The following is a 22,535-nucleotide window of genomic DNA, read 5'->3' on the forward strand; positions in this document are numbered from 1 at the left end:
AGCGCCTAGAACCGCACGGCCACTCCGGCCGGTTGAACTGGTTTTCAAACCTTTTCAGGCTCATCTTCAGACGGTTTTCCCTAAGTTACATATCTGTTTCAAGTATAATGTTAGGTGCTGGCTTGCGACAGTACGGGCGGCTTTTTTTGTTAGTATCCATCTGCCTGCTTCCATTGTGATGGCCACTTAGCACCATATCACACACTTTTACACAATATGTATACATACACACTGTGTTAGCGAAACTTTGCCAGCATCCACCACGTGCTGGATCCTAACAAAAAGAGCCGCCCACACTTCTCATGCCAGCACCCAGCATTATGCTTGAAATAGATGTGTAACTTTCGGAAAACCATCTGAAGATGAGCCTAAAAAGGTTCGAAAACCGGTTCATGGAATAATAACTATTTCAAAAAAAAAGTGACTAGTTGCAGTTTTATGTATTTACATTGTTCCACTTTTGGCTTTCGGTTGATTGCAGTACACTTTTTTAGTCTGACTCCATCAGAAGGTTCTGGAGCCCTGTTCGACGACCAAATTAGTGTCTCTCTCAAATCGCTATAGCGTTTGCGGTAAAAATTGAATATGAGGGCAAAAGAAATTGCTTGAAATATATCAGCCCGGTGACAAGAAATGCACAACCTACTACAGAAGTTTTTTGATGTTGAAGCATCAGTGTATACATAAACAAAGTGTGACCATTAAGGATGAAGATAAGCATTGAAGCTCTTCCAAATCAATTTTTCGCATACTGTAATAATGAATGTCTAGGTTTTCCAGTTGTAATTCCAAGTGATACTACACTCCTGGAAATGGAAAAAAGAACATATTGACACCGGTGTGTCAGACCCACCATACTTGCTCCGGACACTGCGAGAGGGCTGTACAAGCAATGATCACACGCACGGCACAGCGGACACACCAGGAACCGCGGTGTTGGCCGTCGAATGGCGCTAGCTGCGCAGCATTTGTGCACCGCCTCCGTCAGTGTCAGCCAGTTTGCCGTGGCATACGGAGCTCCATCGCAGTCTTTAACACTGGTAGCATGCCGCGACAGCGTGGACGTGAACCGTATGTGCAGTTGACGGACTTTGAGCGAGGGCGAATAGTGGGCATGCGGGAGGCCGGGTGGACGTACCGCCGAATTGCTCAACACGTCGGGCGTGAAGTCTCCACAGTACATCGATGTTGTTGCCAGTGGTCGGCGGAAGGTGCACGTGCCCGTCGACCTGGGACCGGACCGCAGCGACGCACGGATGCACGCCAAGACCGTAGGATCCTACGCAGTGCCGTAGGGGACCGCACCGCCACTTCCCAGCAAATTAGGGACACTGTTGCTCCTGGGATATCGGCGAGGACCATTCGCAACCGTCTCCATGAAGCTGGGCTACGGTCCCGCACACCGTTAGGCCGTCTTCCGCTCACGCCCCAACATCGTGCAGCCCGCCTCCAGTGGTGTCGCAACAGGCGTGAATGGAGGGACGAATGGAGATGTGTCGTCTTCAGCGATGAGAGTCGCTTCTGCCTTGGTGCCAATGATGGTCGTATGCGTGTTTGGCGCCGTGCAGGTGAGCGCCACAATCAGGACTGCATATGACCGAGGCACACAGGGCCAACACCCGGCATCATGGTGTGGGGAGCGATCTCCTACACTGGCCGTACACCACTGGTGATCGTCGAGGGGACACTGAATAGTGCACGGTACATCGAAACCGTCATCGAACCCATCGTTCTACCATTCCTAGACCGGCAAGGGAACTTGCTGTTCCAACAGGACAATGCACGTCCGCTTGTATCCCGTGCCACCCAACGTGCTCTAGAAGGTGTAAGTCAACTACCCTGGCCAGCAAGATCTCCGGATCTGTCCCCCATTGAGCATGTTTGGGACTGGATGAAGCGTCGTCTCACGCGGTCTGCACGTCCAGCACGAACGCTGGTCCAACTGAGGCGCCAGGTGGAAATGGCATGGCAAGCCGTTCCACAGGACTACATCCAGCATCTCTACGATCGTCTCCATGGGAGAATAGCAGCCTGCATTGCTGCGAAAGGTGGATATACACTGTACTAGTGCCGACATTGTGCATGCTCTGTTGCCTGTGTCTATGTGCCTGTGGTTCTGTCAGTGTGATCATGTGATGTATCTGACCCCAGGAATGTGTCAATAAAGTTTCCCCTTCCTGGGACAATGAATTCACGGTGTTCTTATTTCAATTTCCAGGAGTGTATGTAGCTATCCGTTTGAATCCAACGGTCGATGTTACGCACTGACTAATGCTATCACTAGTAGAGGGCAGATGCTTCGTACTTCCGCTTATGAGCGGAAGATTGTCTCCCATATCTCATAAATGGTTCAAATGGCTCTGAGCACTATGGGACTCAACTGCTGAGGTCATTAGTCCCCTAGAACTTAGAACTAGTTAAACCTAACCTAAGGACATCACAAACATGCATGCCCGAGGCAGGATTCGAACCTGCGACCGTAGCGGTCTTGCGGTTCCAGACTGAAGCGCCTTTAACCGCACGGCCACTTCGGCCGGCCATATCTCATAGGGTGGTGATTAGTCTACTACTGAGCTGCTGAATCTTTTGGCAAATAAATGTTCTCGTAAAGAACTGACGTCGAACGCACAGCAGAGGTTCGGCAGCCTCTATTAGTAAGGCGTTCGTCGGAGTGGATCGCATTGCTCTCTGTGGCAGGGTGTCGGTATTGTACCATGTCAGGGTTATGAAGTGCACGTTTAGCAGCACTGTCCAGTCACATTAATGTGACCACTTGTCAAAAGCTTCAATAGCAACCTTTCGCTGCGCAGGCCGCTGGCAGATGTGTAGGCGGCGTCAGCGAGGTTCTGGAAGGTTCCGACTCTGATGTGGGACCATACCGACACCAGTGCCGTGGCTAGTTGTATTACGTTTCTCGACCAGATTTAAATCCGAGGTGTTTGATGGTGAGGCGAGTGCGGTTAACTGCTGATGCTCTTCAAGCCACGAATGTACACTGCGAGCTGTGTAGCACGTTGCGTTGTCCTGCTGGGAAATGCCATTGTGCGGAGAAAGAACAAGCTGCATGTAGGGGTGAACATAGATGCAAAATTGTGTTGATCGATTATGCCTTCCAGAATGACAAGATGGCCCAGAGAATGTCACGAAAACATTCCCCAGACCATAATGGCCCCTCCTCCGACCTGATCCCTTCCCGAGATTGTTACAGGGCCGTGCATGCCAACAGCCGTCTGTCCGATGGAGCATAAAAAGTGATTCATTTGAAAAGGTCACCTGTCGCCGCTCAGTGGATGTCCAGCTGCGTTATTGGCTTGCAAATTCCATCTTTGATCCCCGATGAACAGCAGTCAGCATAGGTGCATGAACCAGACACTGAACGATCGTTGATGGCCCCTTGGTTCATCTGGGCGGTCAGCTGTTGAACAGTTACGGGACCACAGTTGGCGTTTTTGTCCGATCGGAATTTTTAGCGTCGCCGCCGTACCGGTAGTGGCGCGCAGGATAGTATTGCGACGTACACATTGTGTGGAATACTGGACTATCGGATTATTTAACGCCGACGGCAGCAATGCAGCCGCCCACTACAATCGACGAATTTTTTTACCGTCTCCGCCGAAATGGTGGCCTGCGTGACTAAATGCGCGGTTACAAAAATGGTTCACAATGGCTCTGAGCACTAAGGGACTTAACTTCTCAAGTCATCAGTCCCCTAGAACTTAGAACTACTTAAACCTAACTAACCTCACACACATCCAAGCCCGAGGCAGGATTCGAACCTGCGACCGTAGCGGTCACGCGTGCGCGTTTACACACCGTCCAGTCTGCCGCCGATTGCTGTCGTGTACGCGTTGAGAGTGGCGTAGTGGTGTGATTTAATCATGGCCGAAGTGGTTGTAATTGACAATGAGTTATTAATTCATTTTGTACAAGAAAGGCCTGTGCTCTGGGACGAAACCTCGGACATTTTTAAACATAGGAACGCCAGAAGGAGTGCGTGACATGAAGTTTCTCTTAAACGTAGGAATGATTTTGATAAGCTGGAAGACAGCGAAAAGAATGACTTTGGTAAGTACAAATAATTTTATCTATTTATTTTGCTAATGAATTGCCCTTAACAGTCTTACATTTATTTATTTATTATTTACAATTTTAAACTTATTAACAAATGAAAAGAATCAAAATTTTAAATACAAATAAACACTGTACATTACACAAAAGGGAAAACAAGACACTAAAGCATAATTACAAATCAACAAAGGTCTTACAATGACAACAACAGATAAGGGGACGGTCATAGTAGTACTGAGTAAATTACATTATCATCATCGTTTAAAACGAGGCTTGATAAAGAAATTCTCAATTTCGAAATGTCGCCGAAGCAAAAGCAATAAAAGTAATTAACAAATCATTTCTATTATATTAAATAGATGTAAGACTATTAATGTCAGTTAAATAGCATTTCAACTAATAATTAATAGTCTTTAAATTATTTTTCAATATCATTGCACTTAGTTTACATTTTTATAGTTCCAATGTACATAGTACCTGTTATATGTCGAATTGTACTAATCAGTGAGATTGGAATTATTTTTTATGTCATACGGTGTCCAATCTGTCCACAATGTATGTGGTTATGCTTATGTCTCCTGGTTTCACGTAGGCCTATATGGTGCTCAGATCTTTGACATCTGCTTTGACATCTGCCAGGGAATGCTTCCAACACTTAACACGAAGCACTTGCACAGAATGTTTCTCACGTTGGCTTTCAAACGTCCTCTTGAACAGTACGCTATTCGGATGTTTTCAAGGCCTGTAACTGACGTAGCATCCTCAGGTACGTACCCATGTCTAACATAATTGTGAAGCAAAATACAGGCCTTGACAATATCAGTAGCAAAATCAGGTTGTACATTCAAGGGATGATGAAAAATTCGCCTTTTGTTACTGAGTATACCTTCTTGCTCTACACAGTCTGTAGTTAAATATCCTCTTCTTCAACAGTCAAGTGAGTACCAGCGTAGGTCTCAAAAAATGTTTATGTAAGCCAAATTCAGCGTCAGCAACAAAGAAATAAGGTAAAAAATGGCTCTGAGCACTATGGGACTTAACTTCTAAGGCCATCAGTTCCCTAGAACTTAGAACTACTTAAACCTAACTAACCTAAGGACATCACACACATCCATGCCCGAGGCAGGATTCGAACCTGCGACCGTAGCGGTCGTGCGTTTCCAGACTGTAGCGCCTAGAAATAAGGTACTTTCGGGCTTTCTGTTCGTGTTAGGCACATCTCTTCCGGTAGATTATGTGAACCACTTTCAATTGATTTCCACAGCTTAGTGTCTTTGAAAATAGAAGAGCCACAGTCTTTTCCATAACTGTCAATTTCCAGGAAATCTAAGTATATCAGAGCATTTTCCCGAAATCTGGAAAGCGCATTGACTACGGATTCAGACTTATATTTTATTAATCGCATCGCTTCTACATACGATTTCCGTTTGCTGTGCAATGAGAATAGGGCACTTCTGTAATGGACAATGTAATTCATCATCTGTCGCTTGAGGTATACGTCGTAAGGGTGGTAGAACTGCATACGCCCTGGAGCAATAACTTCTTAAATGAACACGTCGATATTCCGATTTCATCGACAACCACGCCATCGTATAAAGAGGGATAGCTTTGCACATATCACGAGTCAACAATGTACAGAAACGCCTTCACTTTTACGTAAGGGCACAAAACTTTGTCAAAAAAACTGATGATAGGTATATTCGTGAGCTTTTCAGATTTTGTGGCTGTTGCACACATGATGATGCTTTTCCGTTAACTGGTTTACGTCTTGTTGGACTCGAGAATTAAATTTGCCACTAGCTTCTTGGAGACAAACAAAACCTGTTGGTAACAGTTTTTCGGAAACTGTTAATTCGTACTAGGGAGTGTACGAATGCGCACGTTCACAAGTACAAAATAGCTCTCGAGGTGGAGGACCCGAGTGACAAGCGGTGGATCGACTCGAGATGAATATAAAATGATCTTTTTACAGAGGCTAGAAACAATGGATATGTGGTTACCAAGCCTATGCGAGCATTGTGGCCGTGGCCAATGGCTGCAGGCAATCTCATTACTATGAAGAAAGTTTTAAGTCAAAGTCTCAATACGTGGCGCGATTCTTTCAAGAGGAAACACAGAATTCAGTGGCATCGTGTCGCGAAATAAAACTGCACCAAAGACAAGCGTACGTTTGATGAATTATTGAAAACAGCAAGATTGCCAGAACTTCAAACCACCAGTATAATTGAGTACGTTGTAAGTACGGATGAAACAGAATGTATCACGCCTCTGGTAAGAGAACGTTATCATTTTGAGGTGAGGAAGGTGTCGGTCAGTTGAAAAAAGTGGAATCTATCATCAATTTTTGGAAAAAGGTTTGCGATCTGACCTAAACATTTTCTGTATACTATTGTCTCGGGGGTGGGCAACGAACGGTGACCTGGTTGTCGATGAAATCAGAATATCGACATATTCAATAAAAGTCATTCCTCCGAAGTGTATGCCGTTCTGTCAACGCTATGCCTACTTTTACTGACAGCTGAAGAATTACATTCGCCCATTACAGGAATGCCGTATTCTCATCGCACAGCAAACAGAAATCACAAGTAGAAGCGATGTCCATAAATATTATAACAATGGATGTATGTATGCTCCACCTCTCCTCCTGAATCACGTGACCGATTTCAACCAAACCTGATACATATATCCCTCACTGTCAGGAAACAAACGCTGTGACGATAAGAGCCACCTACCTGTCATAGTTCAGGGGATATGACGTCATAAACACTGAGGTGCGTGAAAAACAGCCGCTTTGTATACGAAGTTTTAATACAGGGTGAGGCAAATAGAAGTAGTTAGGAAAACAGAGTTCGAGGGTACGAAGAAACATAGCAGAGGAAAGGAAATACTGCACTAATCTGACTATAGCAGATGTTGAAAGTGACCGTAATTCATCTCTTGGTTGGTCAGCAAGTCACTGAAGGTGGATCGAAGCTGGCTGCTGCAGTCTCATCCGAAATGTTCTGCTGCAATTCTTTTTGAGATACACCTTAGACTTGAGGGCTCCCCACAGAAAATAATCACACACTGATAGATAGGGTGACCTGGGTGGCCAGCTAGGGCCGCGACCAGACTGACCTCTGCTAACAACACAGTCAGGCGTGAAGATTGTGTAAATGTACTCCAAGGGTCGGCCGGCTGTATGGGCAGTCGCTCCAGTCTATTGGAAAATGGTTACTTTCAACATCTGCTATAGTCAGGTTAGGACTGCATTTCCTTTCCTCTGCTGTGTTTTGTTGTGTCCTGGAACTCTGTTCTCTAGGCCAGTTTCATTTTCTCCACTCTGTGTATTTATTCTTTACTACTGATACTCCAACAGCCCAGTCAACTCAAGGAAGTCGCAGACGTCTGGCAGCGTGTTCGAGAGCTTTCAACTGCGAAGCGCAAATGACAGTAGGCGAAACCAATAGCCGTTTATAGCGCTGTGAAGAGGCTATTCCATAGAGACGTCTACAAAGCCGCGTTATGGAAACGCGAATCAGTTGCGCCCACCGTACAGAAACTGTTCGGGGTTACTTTACTTATACGTCAGTATATTATGCGTTTTTCTTTGTACGATAGTTTACATTTTTAAAGGTGTTTTCACAAATAAATGGAAATCAATTTTTTTCGATGTTACACTAAAAACACAGGTCATTTTTTGTTTTCGTTTGTAATAGAAAATAGACCAAATGGATACGCAGACAATGCTGGGTTAGGTAGCTAGTAATTAATAAAACACTCTCTTTGATCCGTAACCATTTGCAGGCCCCAACTTTCGAGAAAATACTTTGATGTGCTTGATTTGTTGTGAAAGTGTCGCCAGATGGTGTTTAGCAACATTAACAAGGTTTTTTTTCGTAACCATTTTCACACTACTAATGTGACTGCGGCATATACGCGTTCGCACGTTGCTGGCGGTGCTTCGAATTTCTATGCTTCTGCTGTTTTTGTGCCATATATGACTATTGGGAATACAGTGGTTCTCTTAAAGTATAAAAGCTTAATATCAAAGCAAAAATTGAAATACTAGAATTTATATGTTTTTAGTTTTCAGTTACTGTTAGTTATGTAAGGTTACATACAATTTGTAGTTATAAAATTTATCTTTAATAATATTTGAAATACCTATTTCTTTGGTTAATAATCCCATTATAATTCTCTATGTCACATAAAATATTGATGTAATTGACGTAAAGAAAAATAAACAACAGCATACGATTGGATTCGAGCACTCAGCGCAAAAATTGAAAACTGTGCTCTTACCTTAGCCACTACCCCACCGACTCAACTTGGTTTAACGCCGCGTGCGAGAGCTGATGAACTAGCAACAAAACTTCGTCATTTTCTCGCAACTATCGAGTGTTGGTACCTAAGAGAAAATAGGTGTCCCTTTATTTTCAGCTTACTTTCGCTAAGCGAAGTTTGGACTGTCCAGCGAACGACCCATAGTGGGTCCCCCGTGTCAGACAATATTTGAGTCGCAGTAAGTTGATCCCTCACAATTGCAGTGGGCTGGACGCAGCAGGTTCGTGAGCCTGCATCAGCCAATAGCGTAATTTCGTAAACTCTATGGCGGCGACGCAATGTTGTCACAGCTGCATAGATGGCTATTGTTTCCGGGAATCGCTAGCGCCAGGTTTTCACAGGGGACAGATCCCGTCCATTCATTTACGATTTTTGAGTTTGCTTATTGCATTCCACACATCATACGTCTTTTTGCTTTTTTAAAAGCCTCCTATCTTGTACATCTGCCTTCGGTATTGCAGATAATCTTCTGATGAGTAGATCTTAAACCGCTTATGTACTAGTCGACGTTGGCCAATCACTCGTATGCATTTCGTATTCCACAGTATCACCGGCCTTCTAACCTGTAACAAAGTAGCATACTTTGGGGACAGAGAGGTGTGCTGCGTCATTAAACACCTTGCGGAATGCGTAGTAGGCTACATTTCTGGTGGTGTCCGGACAGTTGACACGCCGGACATTTGCCACGGTTTTACCTGCTCCGAAGGGTTGGGTCCCTTGTCTCCCCCCCCCCCCCCCTCTCCCTCCCTTCCCCCCGCCCTCACCCCCCCCTCCCCCCACTCCACCACCTCCTCCTCCTCACCCGCCCGCCCAGTTTGCTTTCGAAGTTCCTTACGTTATCATCAGTATGGAAGTTATTACAGCGAACAAGGGCAGGCCTCTTGCTCATTAGAAAGGTTACGCGTATCTTAAACAGAGGGAATCTAAAGAAGGTGTTGTTACATGGATGTGCTTACGCCGAAATTCGGATCATTGCAAGGGAAAGCTGCTTTCGAGGAACGGAGAAGTGTTGAGCTTATTAGAACATCTCTGTGGACCACCTGACGATGCAGCTCTGAAAGTGAGAAAGCAAGTGGAAAGAGCGAAGAGAAGGTCTCGAGAAGAAACTACACAGTTATCGGAGATATACGAGAATGAAATGGGAAATCTACATAATAAAGTTTGTGACTTTGTTACAGTGATGCCTAATTCAGAATCTATGAAGAGAACCATGCGTCGTCGATGGAGTCAAGAGCGGGGGAACCAACAAGAACCTAAGAACTCTTATGAAATTGATCTTCTTGAAGATCTATTAAAAATGGGAGATGGCAGTAGTTTTCTTCTGGAAGACGATAGATTAGAGGTGAGAATAATGATTTTTAGTGGAAGCAAAGGAAAAGAATGTTTAAAAACATGTTCCCATTTTTTTATGGGTGGAACATTTAAGGGATGCAGCAAGCAGTTTGCACATATATACACCATACACGTAGACTTAGGAGGCCCGATTAAAGAAACAAATATTCTTCCTACTGTATTTGCACTGCTCCCTAATAAGAAGAAAGACACATATGTTCGTCTGTTTCGTCTGATAAAACAGGCAGTCTCTGAGTGGTGTCCTAAACAAGTAAAGGTGGACTTTGAGGCAGCTGCGATATCGGCCATTCGTCAAGTTTTTCCCACAACTGAAATAAATGGATTCTGTTTCCATATGAAGAAGAGTTTATGGAGAAGAATTCGCGTTCTCGGTCTAACTGAGTGGCACCGCTATAACGAGGATTTAAGACTTCACGTCAGCATGTGTAGCACTGGCAGTTGTAAAACCGGAGAACGTAAGCAATGGATAGATTGAGATTCATGCAGAAGCTCCTGATAACGGAAGATTCTCTCAATTTTTTGACTACTTTGTGGATAACTGGCTAGAGAATGAGGATATCGCAATAGAAATGTGGGACTGTTACGGAAAAAGGCACCGAACGACGAATGCTGTTGAAGGGTGCACAACAAAATAAATAGTATTATTGGAAACCCTCACCCTAGAATCAACTATTTGGTGTAGTGCTTAAAAAAGGAAGCAGAGCTCACAAACTGTATGTACATGAAATTGTAAATTAATCTTGAAGGTAAGAAGAGGAAGAAGAAGTACTTGAAGCTGGACGGCAGGATAGAGAGAATCGTAAAGAATTATGAAGAGACTGGCAACATTAGGCCTTGTTTGAAAGCCATTGCCCATATTCAGAAACTGGACTAAAATACGTTAAAAATAATGTATAAAAAATTATGAAGACCACTGAGTCCTCGCAGATTACTGAGATAAAATTATTAAACATTGAAGCAGCACTATCGGAGCTAAGTTGTAATTGTAAATAGAGTGTACATTAGTTCAACGTGTTTAGGCTGATTTTACACACGCCAGAATGGTACATGATCATTTATCATTTTCGCGGTCCAAAGCCTGTGCAAAGTGTGATACGAATCAGCCATTAATGTAAAAATTAAAAAGTGTTTCAAGCCTCACAAAAGTCTCCCTATTGTTGTCACGTTAAGATAACTTTTTTCTACCTTCCAATATTATGGCCATACTATTAAATAATTGTGAGTTCTAAAATAATTTTCTGATGTTTCAGAATCGCAACTATCACCTAGAATATCATGGTTTGTTAAACTGATAGTATACGCTTTTGTAAAAGAAAATGGGAACTGAACCTTTGAATTTCACCTCAAATTGACATCCCAAAACTGATCTGATGCTAAGGTTGACAGTCTTGGCACCTCAAATATTTTTTATTTAAGTTTAGCTGCAAACATTTATAGTAGATGTAAATCTACTTAAGTGGATTTAGATATAGTCCTTTGAAAATTAAAATTTCTTACTAAATTGTTGATTATCTTTAAAAAGGTCAGTAAAAGCAAGTAGCTTACTACTGAAAATTAATTCTTACTAAAGAACATTAGGAACAAATGTATTAGACCTACTTTTCTTATACATTAGAGAATTTAAAAAAAAATATTTGATCATTTCCTCTGTCACTGAGAGTGTAATTTCAGTTGCTTTGCAACACCAGGGATATCTGCTTCTAAATTATGCTTGCAGCTGTTCTCATTTCGAATTCTGGAATATTTACTTCGTCCTCTTTGGTGAAGGAATTTCGGAAAATGCATATACTAACTCCACTGTGGCACTGTCATCAGTAACATCACTGTCGCTGTCGCGCAGTAAAGGTACTTACAGAGCCTTTCCGCTGGTTTACTAACATGGGACCAGCATCTCTTTGGATTTTCCGCCACATTTCTAGAGCGAGTTTCGTTGTGGAAACTATTAAATGCATCTCGCATTGAAATCCGCACAAAATTTCGAGCCTCAGTAAAACTTCACTAATCTCGGAGATTTTGCGTTCATCTAAATTACACGTGCCTTTTGCGGTGCTCCTTCAACAGCTTTCTGTCGTGTTTTGTGTACCATGGGGGATCAGTTCCGTCTCATATTAATTTATTTAGTATGAATATCTCGAGTGCTGTTGATACTATTTCTTTGAACTTAAGCCACATATGGTCTTCATTTACATAGTTTGGAAGGATTGAAGACTATCTCTTAGAAAGACGTCACCTGAATTTTTAGTTGCTTTTATAAATAGATATATTTCGGGTTTAGTTTTGGTGAATTTGTGTGTTACGGAAGTGAGCCTTGCTACGACTGCGTGTTCACTAATCCCTGTATCCGTCGTGATGCTCAGGATTATTTGTGGCTAGGAGGTCAAGTGCGTTTTCGTAACCGTTTACAATTTGAATTGCCTCGTCAACTAATTGTTAAAAATAATTTTTAAAAAAGCATTTAGAACAGTTACGGAAGTTGTTTTCTATTTACAATAGAGCATGAAAGTGTATTTTTGTCAACATGCGGAAGGTAGATTGAAGTAACTGCCAACTGTAATTGTATGAGTGGGGTACCTATTTGTAATGAGACTCAAGTTTTCTTTTCTTTGAACTGTTCCGCAACTGTTTCATCTGAGACAGGTGGTCGGTAAAAGGAGCCAGTTATTAATTTATTCCGGTTGTCGAATATAACCTCTGTCCATACTAAGTCACAGGAATTATCTGCTTCAAAGTCGATTGTGAGCTTACATTATTTTTCCTTAAGTTGTCCTTCTTGTTTCTGTTGTAGTGCAGATAATTACAATTACAGCTTTTCCCTCCAGAACCTAAGATGCTTTCTCTGTGACCCTGTAAATACCAGGGCTAAACAATGTAGAACAACAACTTACGTTACAAGCGTAGCATTCTGTATTACTTCATTTCCTTATTTCTAACATTTTAAAATTGTAAGTCGACTTTAGATGCCATGTCAATCATAGATGTTCTTATCTCTATTTAGCGAACGTGTTTGCAGTTATGTTTTGAACATTGTCAAAAATGGTTCAAATGGCTCTGAGCACTATGGGACTTAACTTCTAAGGTCATCAGTCCCCTAGAACTTAGAACTACTTAAACCTAACTAACCTAAGGACATCACACACATCCATGCCCGAGGCAGGATTCGAACCTAGGACCATAGCGGTCGCGCGGTTCCAGACTGTAGTGCCTAGAACCGGTCGACCACTTCGGCCGGTCTGAACATTGTCCCGCTACAATTTATTAACTAATGTTTTTAGAGAGTAAATTAATATGGAGTATGTCGTTCTTCTTTTCAAATATTCACAAACACATTTATTCTTTCCCTATTGTCTTTTGGGTATGCAGTTGTAGTAATTAAAGTAAGCACAAATGCAGTGATCAAAAAGAAATGATTAGCGTACATTCGCAATCTCGTTTCATCGTTCCTTTCTTGTTGCTCCCATGCCGATGGACTGTTTCCATTGCAATAGTAAGCGTGAAAGGAAGCTACCGTACAGACAGAGGAATCTATATTTATACTTGGCAGAACTAATTATATACTGACAATCGTCGGTATTTGCTTTCGTTTCCCAAAAGTTATAAATATTTCGATTTCGGAAAAGAAGCTCTGTATTTGGTCAAGGTGTCGAAGAAGAAGGTCCCTTCCGTACTGGTTGTATCGAGTAAGATGTGGAGACGGCGGTTTGAAAGCGGACAGAGGTAATGCGGGGCAGGGCGTCCCTTACCTGCGGGATCGCTACTCTAGCTACCTGGCGAGGGGGCAAGTGTGGCAAATGTCCGGCATTCATTTCTGGTACCTCGGTAGTTGAATTCTCTGTGTGTGTATTTTTTAATAGTGCTAGTTTGATTTGTTGGTTTTCGAAGGATTGTTACGTATAGGAAAGAATTTCATGTCTTTTGCTGCCACATCTTCCGTCAGAATAATAGGGAAATAATCTGATCCTAATGTGTCGTGCAGTGTCGACCAAGTAGAAACTTTGACAGTTGGTTCGGGCATAACGTGATATCTACAACAGAGCCGCTGTCGTGGGGAACAGACATCAAAGTAACTGACCAATCATTGAGGCTCATAAAGAGTGATATCTGCTATTGAAGTAACTGAGCTTTGTCCTGGGTCGTCTGTCAACACAGTGCGCTCGAATCTGTTTCGCTTATCCCGCTTCTCTGGGGGAATATGGGTGAAAGGTACAGAATGTAATTTAATTCTTACTACTGTTATTAGCAGTTTTGCGGTTGGGGAATTGATCTGTACTTCTAGGAACGTAATTTATTTTTTCGTAGCAGTATAGTAACACCTTCTTTTCCATATGGTCTATCAGTCCTGATAGCAGAGAATCCTCTGAAATTGATATGTCTTTCTGCCTTTACGTTTGAGAAACGCAAGCTGCAGATATACTTTCTGTACGAACCTATCATGGCAGGGTCTATCAATACTTTTTTCCCTCTTATTCTGTTTTCTGCCGATTATGTCCATAGTAACGTCGCACCATTTCGGTGAACCCGCCCGGCGGACAAGCATAGAACTTTGTATGTAGTTAAACTTGCCGGAAAGACAACGAGGTCATATGATACGTTCTTATCAGTGCAATTAACTAGCTGCGAATATTGATTGTTATATTTTTGCAGGGGCTTGTTGCTGCAGGAGCAGTGGACTTCCTATACGATGAAGGACTGTTATGTTGGACAGACAATGGACTGGAGATGATACAATGCGTTTCCTATGACGGGAAGGTTCCTGGAGCCAAGGTACGTATACATCTTCTCCAAGGGAGCCCCGAATTTGTTACGACGGCATATTGCGTTAAACACGATTCCTCCAGCAATTTCAGATTCCGTCGCTTAAGTTTTCCTCGCGGAAAAAAACCGGACATATCATGTAACAGCAGTATCAGAAGAATGGATTACTACGCGCCAGGAAGCGTTGAGTTGCAGACAGGCACAATGAAAAGACTGCTACACATTTAATTTTTCGGAAGAAAGTCATCCTTCCGATATAAAACACACACACGTTCACTTAGCGACCGGAGACAGTAGCCATGTGCATATCAGCCGGGTTTGTGTGTGTGTGTGTGTGTGTGTGTGTGTGTGTGTGTGTTTCTTTTTCGGAAGAAGGGCATTTGTCCGCGAAATTAAATGTTTTGTAGTGGGACAGTAGGACGAATACAGTCGTATCATGTGATATTTAGAGGATGCTTTGAGAATGTAGTTACTATTGATGCGGTACAGTAAATAAAGGAAAATAGATAGATTTTCCGTTTCTCTTTACTTCTTGCGTGCGTATAGGCAAATAAATGAAAACACAGCACGCTAGGATTTGAGAAATAACTATTCTTAGCTCCAAAATCACAATAAAAGACAGTCGACAGGAGCCCTGTGTCATTTGTAAATCCTGATGTCTCACGCAGCTCCTCAATGGCACATTCTTTAGATATAGCAAGAACATTTATATTTAGCCGTTAAGAAAATAGCCAACCAAAAAATCGAATCATGTGAAATGAAATGCCTCATGTTCTTGAAGCGGAAATTACTGTTTACGCGATAACGCCAACATCACTAATATCAATCTTCATAGAAATTAAGTTCAGTTTCAGCTTTCGCGAGTCGACTGTGGAACCAGATCCAAATTTTTAATAGCGATAGGCGCGTCAATCATTTTTGTTTTTTCTGTAATTGCAACGTAATCTTTCTGTTACGGTTTTAGAATATTAAAACCACCTGGTAATCTCACAGGCTCATAATGCAGGCCAGTGATCATGCTCCTCCACTTTTCTGTAATTGCAAACTGTGAAGTGTGTGTGTGTGTAGGGGGGATAACATTTTGATTATATTTCCTGGTCCTTTACGGTTGCACGTAAACAAATATGGCCATTGAAAATTGTTTCAACACATTTCCACACTTTGCTGAACACGAAAAAGGAGAGAGTGAGTTTGCTGCAGATAAAGTTGTCAGGAAGCGATGCAAACTTGGGAATATTCAGAGAATCGTGTCTACAATGACGCTTGATGCTAATGTGCCGTTTGGAGCTGTATTTCTGCCACAGGATAAATCTAATGTATGTTGTCAGTATTTGCTAATACATTCTAGGGTTTTGGACTATAAAACTGTGGCATGTCGTGGCGAGTTTAAATTTTTAGGAGTGCAGTGCAAACTTGTTGAACATTGACCATAAATTTAATTTTATTGTACAGCATGTACCTATAAAGAATATGTTTCGTGTGTGATGGCTAAAATGATTTATCAACATGCTTGATGTCAACAGCTACTTTATGCTGAGCTCCTTTCAGTGCTGCACGGGATATGTAACAGAAAAGCAATCTTTTCCATCTAGCTCATTCTATTAAATTTCCATTCCTTTTCTGTTAGTTTGGTGATTAATTTGTTGTATGCATGTGTCCTGCAGATTGATGTTCTTACAACTGGATTAAGTTCTCCAGATGGCCTAGCATGTGATTGGTTCACCAAAAAAATCTATTGGACTGATGCAGAAACAAACAGAATTGAAGTTGTATCTATTAGTGGTGAACACAGGAAGGTACTGTTCTGGGAAGATATAGACCAGCCCCGAGCAATAGCACTTGATCCAATGAGAGGGTATGTCCTTTTGATGTTTCCATGAGGAATTAAGTTTTTATTTACATTGTGTAACACCATAGATATTTTTGTTCACAACTTTATTATTTTAATACATCCAAATATTTATTCCAGCCTTATGTTTTGGACTGACTGGGGTGAGATTCCAAAAATTGAACGCGCTGGAATGAATGGTGACAACTCGACGCGCAAGGTCCTTGTGATAGAGGACATAATGTGGCCTAATGGCCTCACTTTAGATTTCAACAATTCCAAAGTCTATTGGCTGGATGCTAAGCTGCTATTTCTTGCTTCAGTTGATTATGAAGGGAACAACAGACACAAGTTTGCTAGTCAAGATTTAAAATGTCCATTTGCTGTTTCTTTTTTCCACAACAAGCTGTACTTCACTGACTGGGAAACATGGTAAGCTCATTGTTTCTTTTGAATGATTATCATTTTATTGAATTATTGTAGTACATGTGAGCAAAAAGTAGCTGAGTAATATCTTCACGTATAACAGATATGTAGTATAATGAAATATCTTTATAATTATAGGGGCATACATTCTTACAATCTGGAAGAAGGTGGGAAACCAAAGGAAATAGCTCATAACAAGGACATTATGCCACTTGATATTCGTGTGTGGGATAAGAGCCGTCAGCCGAAAGGTTATTCACCATGTCAAACAAATAATGGTGGTTGCTCTCATTTATGTCTTCTGTCACCCAGACCTCCAGGCTTCACTTGTGCTTGCCCCACTGGAGTAAAGCTGCTGGATAACCGTACCTGTGCCAACGGTATTGTATGATTTACATGTAATGTAGAGAGTAAGTTAGAATGTGTTGAAAGAATTCTAGTACTCCTTGTCACTTAAATATTGCCATTATGCCACTTGTTCTTTTCAGGGCCTCAGGAGCTGTTAATTCTCGTACAAAGAACAGATATTTCTAAAATATCACTTGATTCTCCTGATTATACAAATTTTATTCTACCTCTTAAAAATGTGAGGCATGCCATTGCAATAGATTTTGATCCGGTTGAAAATTTTATCTATTGGACAGATGATGATGTGAGTACTGATAGTTTTAACAGTACTATTACTGTGTAACTTGTTTTAAACTTGATCTGTGTTTGCCAGTCACTACTGGTACACATGTGTTGTTGATGAGAATATACCATGACCTACATGCCTTTTAATAACATCTTACATATCACTTACGTCCTATTATTTGTTTACGTACTAATCGCTGCAACCAAGTTAACCAATTTTTTAGAAAAAATAATAATATATCACATACATTTAAAGTTCTGCCAGGTGTCCAATTTCCATTTGAATGCTATATTTTGAGTCTTGTATTGTCTTCTGCTGATCCTTCATTGCTCTCACTTGCATATCTGAATCCAGTATGTCTCTTGTTGTCTTATGGTATTCAGCTTGCAAAAAAGAAATCTTAGATGATCTTCTGTAGCATGAAAGGCAAGTGAGAGGGATAGGCAGCAGCAATATTGGGTAAGAGGGTTTGCAAATCTGAAAAAATTATGTATGGAGTTACCATTTTCACATTGGCTGTTATGTAACTAGAGTAATGTAAGCATTTACTGATTAACACAGTTTTCCATATTCTGGAATCCATGAAGACGAAAAAGTAGTGTCTTCATATTTTGCTATTATTTTTCAGGGTACAGTGCAATTTTATTGTACGTTTATTTCAGACAGAAAGTCACTTATCTCTCTCTTTATTTTTTAATGTACCCTTAAACATTAAAGAGTTCAGTAACCATTGTTAAACTAATTCAACGTTTTTTGATCTCTACATTTTCTACACCTGTTTGTAGTTAATATTTGTACATATCTCAAACAAAGGCTGTAATATGGTCTAAAAGATAAATGGAAGTAGGCTAGTGGTCATAATTACCAACGGGAGAAACATTGATGTGATTGAATCAATTATATAGGAGTGAAACTTAGAGCATGTAAATATGGAAGTTAAATTGTTGTATGAAATACGTAATTCACCTAAGCTACATTTTATTTAGTACCCTTCACAATACCAGTAGAATAACTTCATATAATACATTACAGTGTACAATACTAAAATAATGACCAAGTGTACAGGACTGTGGGCTAGAGCGGTTCCTTCTTTGAGTGCTGGATGGAGATAAGAACACACTAGAAAACACCATCTTTTATCCTTTTCGTCATTGGCCTACATATAAGTATACTTCATACTTTCGCCAACTTCATGTGTGCCCTTCTTTCAATAGCAAGGAAGAAATCTTACAATACAGAGGGGTAAAGATTATCCCTGACAGTTTTATGTGTCTGTGCTCAGTCTGTCTGTTTTAATTTACAGCTGCTTTATTTATGATCCTGTTTCTCTGTCAGCCACAACATCATTTTTTAGAGTTGCTCTTTTCTGCTGCTGCCTACAGGCCAAGGCAATAAGACGAGCTCATCTGAATGGAACAGGTCAGGAAGATCTAATTGTGACAGAGGTGGGCCATCCTGATGGAATTGCCATTGACTGGGTGGCACGTAATATGTACTGGACAGATACAGGGATGGACCGTATTGAAGTGGCACGTCTGAATGGTGAATCACGAATTGTAAGAGCATCATTAAGTATTGTGTTCAGTAGTTAGTTATTCATTTGAGAGGTATGCCTTCTATTGCAGTGTTAAGTACTGTACTTTTTAGATCTTCTCTCTCTGACTATACATAAAATTGTGTGTTTATAACACAGTCTAATGGCAGATGAAGCTCTGTTTATAACCACTGTGTCGTTTGTTTCTGTTGGAATTTTTTTATCTATAATTTATACATGCTTATTTTATAGTCATGTATTGTACACAATTATGTCTAAATGCATCTCATAAATTTCCAGGATGTGTAGAGTGTGCTGGGTAGTTGCTGATTTGAATAGGCACCCACATCTGAGATGAACTCTTGCTGTACTAAAAGTACAAATGTGAACAATAAAGATTTCCAGTGTTTGTTGAATGTAACTGTTGCAGTACTTTCCTATGATTGCTAATTTGTATGTTTGTAAAAAAGTAACTAATCTGGCAAGAATGCCCAGTGCTAAACTACATGTGAAATGTGAAAATATTCACTGCCACCTTACATGCTATATCTCCACCTCCACTGGTCGTCCATGTCAGATTCTACTATATTAATGATGGCAAGCGTGTAACGTGGTTACCAAATTAATTTTTACACACACGTCCATAGTTAAATATTCATTTTATGGACACATTGTGCCACATAAAGTCTCTGTTTTATCTGAGTGAATTACAGCATGGAGCTCTTTAGGACGCGACTGCTTTACTTCTCTGTACGTAATATTCGCTTATTATCATATTCCAAACAAAATGTATTGTAATTCTATTAGATGTTTTACTTGCTTTGTAGTTGTTAATGGCTTTGGTAGCTTCCAATTGAACATCACATTTGCTTTTTAAAAAAAAAAGTTTTTCAATATTTTTTTATATTTTTTTAAGACTATTTGGACACTTAAAAGCTAGTTGTCTCATGAGGTCAACTCAAATGCGGTATTAGGAGAAAGATTAGAAGAAAGATTAAGAAAAGGCAAACCTACGTTTCTAGCATTTGTAGACTTAGAGAAAGCTTTTGACAATGTTAACTGGAATACTCTCTTTCAAATTCTGAAGGTGGCAGGGGTAAAATACAGGGAGTGAAAGGCTATTTACAATTTGTACAGAAACCAGATGGCAGTTATAAGAGTCGAGGGGCATGAAAGGGAAGCAGTGGTTGGGAAAGGAGTGAGACAGGGTTGTAGCCTCTCCCCGATGTTATTCAATCTGTATATTGAGCAAGCAGTAAAGGAAACAAAAGAAAAATTCAGAGTAGGTATTAAAATTCATGGTGAAGAAGTAAAAACTTTGAGGTTCGCCGATGACATTGTAATTCTGTCAGAGACAGCAAAGGACTTGGAAGAGCAGTTAAACGGAATGGACATTGTCTTGAAAGGAGGATATAAGATGAACATCAACAAAAGCAAAACGAGGATAATGGAATGTAGTCGAATTAAGTCGGGTGATGCTGAGGGAATTAGATTAGGAAATGAGACACTTAAAGTAGTAAAGGAGTTTTGCTATTTAGGGAGTAAAATAACTGATGATGGTCGAAGTAGAGAGGATATAAAATGTAGACTGGCAATGGCAAGGAAAGCGTTTCTCAAGAAGAGAAATTTGTTTACATCAAGTATAGATTTAAGTGTCAGGAAGTCGTTTCTGAAAGTATTTGTATGGAGTGTAGCCATGTATGGAAGTGAAACATGGACGATAACTAGTTTGGACAAGAAGAGAATAGAAGCTTTCGAAATGTGGTGCTACAGAAGAATGCTGAAGATAAGGTGGGTAGATCACGTAACTAATGAGGAGGTATTGAATAGGATTGGGGAGAAGAGAAGTTTGTGGCACAACTTGACTAGAAGAAGGGATCGGTTGGTAGGACATGTTTTGAGGCATCAAGGGATCACAAATTTAGCATTGGAGGGCACCGTGGAGGGTAAAAATCGTAGAGGGAGACCAAGAGATGAATACACTAAGCAGATTCAGAAGGATGTAGGTTGCAGGAGGTACTTGGAGATGAAGAAGCTTGCACAGGATAGAGTAGCATGGAGAGCTGCATCAAACCAGTCTCAGGACTGAAGACCACAACAACAACAGAAGAAATTATAGATGGAGTATCCAGTGCAGTATTTTTTGTGTGTGTTATAATGAATAGGCATTCCAACATGAAGAGTCATGCATTATATACTGTCGTAAGATGCTTGATATTTTCTTTCATAAGGTAACATTCAATTAAAAAAATTATTAATATCGCACACACATAAATGAAGAATATAATATATGCTGTGAAATGACAAGACAGCTTATAATTTCCTCTGTTTTCTCTCTTAAGCAGTTTACCATTTGTGACATTTACTGTCTGGGAATAATTTACTAGGGAACTGCCTGAACGCAAAGGTCTCGGAATTTAGCAGTCTTAGTTGTACCACTTCCATGAGCATTAGTCTCTCATGTTTAAAGTGATCAATGATACTTAACAAGAACTGGTAAACTTAAAAATAAACAATCACGTACATGAGGCTTTACCACTGATTAGCTGGTGTGTGCATTAAAGACTGTTTATACAAAAGGTACTAGTATTTTTTTATTTTATTTTTTTTTTTAATTTTTTTTAATTCTGAATCCTGTACATTCATATGTTGTAACCAAAGCTTTAACTGCTCATATGTTTTTCATAGCTGCTGTACATGTAGCATCAAGAAGGAAGAAGGGTAGATTGCAGTTAACATGCTATAAACACCAAGGTATTTGTGATGGACCTCAAGTTTAGATTGCACAAGGTTGGGATGGAAATCTGCCTTACGCAATTTAGGGAAACCACTGAAGACCCAAATCATGTTGGCCTGAAACAGATTTGAACCTCATTTCTCTACAATGAGTGTCCACTGCCCTAACCATTGCATCATCTCAATTGGTTTTATGAGGGTGAATCAAATGAAAGTCTTAAATTTGTAATAACAAATCGAATTTTCGTGTCGTTATCCTGTAAGTTGCTAAACGTGCTAAAAACAGTGTGCTCACATACCGTCGCAGTATCAGTATAAAGATGGCCGCCCCACTTGCGACTTGCGCCAGGGAAGAACAGCTTTCTGTTATTCAGTTTTTGCTTAGTGAAGGTGTGAAACCTATTGAAATTCATCGACGAATGAAGGTTCAGTACGGTGATGCATGTTTGTCACAGCAGCAAGTCTAAGAATGGAGTAGGAAGTTTGCAAATGGTGTGACTTCAGTGGAAGATGCTCCTCGTCCAGGCCAGGCACAACAAGTTGTGACTCCACAGAACATTGCAGCAGTTGAAGCCATAGTGAAGGAAAACCGCCGAATGACACTGAATGACATTGCAACATGTTTACAGATTAGTCATGGGTCAGCACACCACATTGTGCATGATGAGCTCCAGTATCACAAATTGTGTGCATGGTTGGTGCCACGGCAGCTGACTCCTGAAATGAGAGAATGACGTGTTGATGCTTGTGAAGAACTTCTTCGGCACTTTGAATGAAAAGGTGATGGCTTCCTTGCAAGAATCGTTTGCTGACAACAATCCACATCACTTTGATTTCATTGCAGGCCGCAGATGATTTTTTAGGAGATCTGTGTATGT

General features: G+C 40.9%; 1 protein-coding gene across 1 annotated transcript in view; it reads left to right on the top strand.

Moving 5' to 3' along the window:
- Positions 1–22,535, top strand: part of LOC124605332 (low-density lipoprotein receptor-related protein 6) — a 329,566-nt gene that overhangs the window by 259,138 nt on the left and 47,893 nt on the right. Inside the window, exons 3-8 of the mRNA XM_047136938.1 lie at positions 14,389–14,508; positions 16,164–16,354; positions 16,469–16,759; positions 16,892–17,133; positions 17,242–17,405; positions 18,770–18,943. Coding sequence (XP_046992894.1) covers positions 14,389–14,508; positions 16,164–16,354; positions 16,469–16,759; positions 16,892–17,133; positions 17,242–17,405; positions 18,770–18,943 — 1,182 coding nt within the window. The remainder of the gene's footprint in view (positions 1–14,388; positions 14,509–16,163; positions 16,355–16,468; positions 16,760–16,891; positions 17,134–17,241; positions 17,406–18,769; positions 18,944–22,535) is intronic.

Source organism: Schistocerca americana, chromosome 3 (assembly GCF_021461395.2).
Source record: "Schistocerca americana isolate TAMUIC-IGC-003095 chromosome 3, iqSchAmer2.1, whole genome shotgun sequence".
NCBI lineage: Eukaryota > Metazoa > Arthropoda > Insecta > Orthoptera > Acrididae > Schistocerca > Schistocerca americana.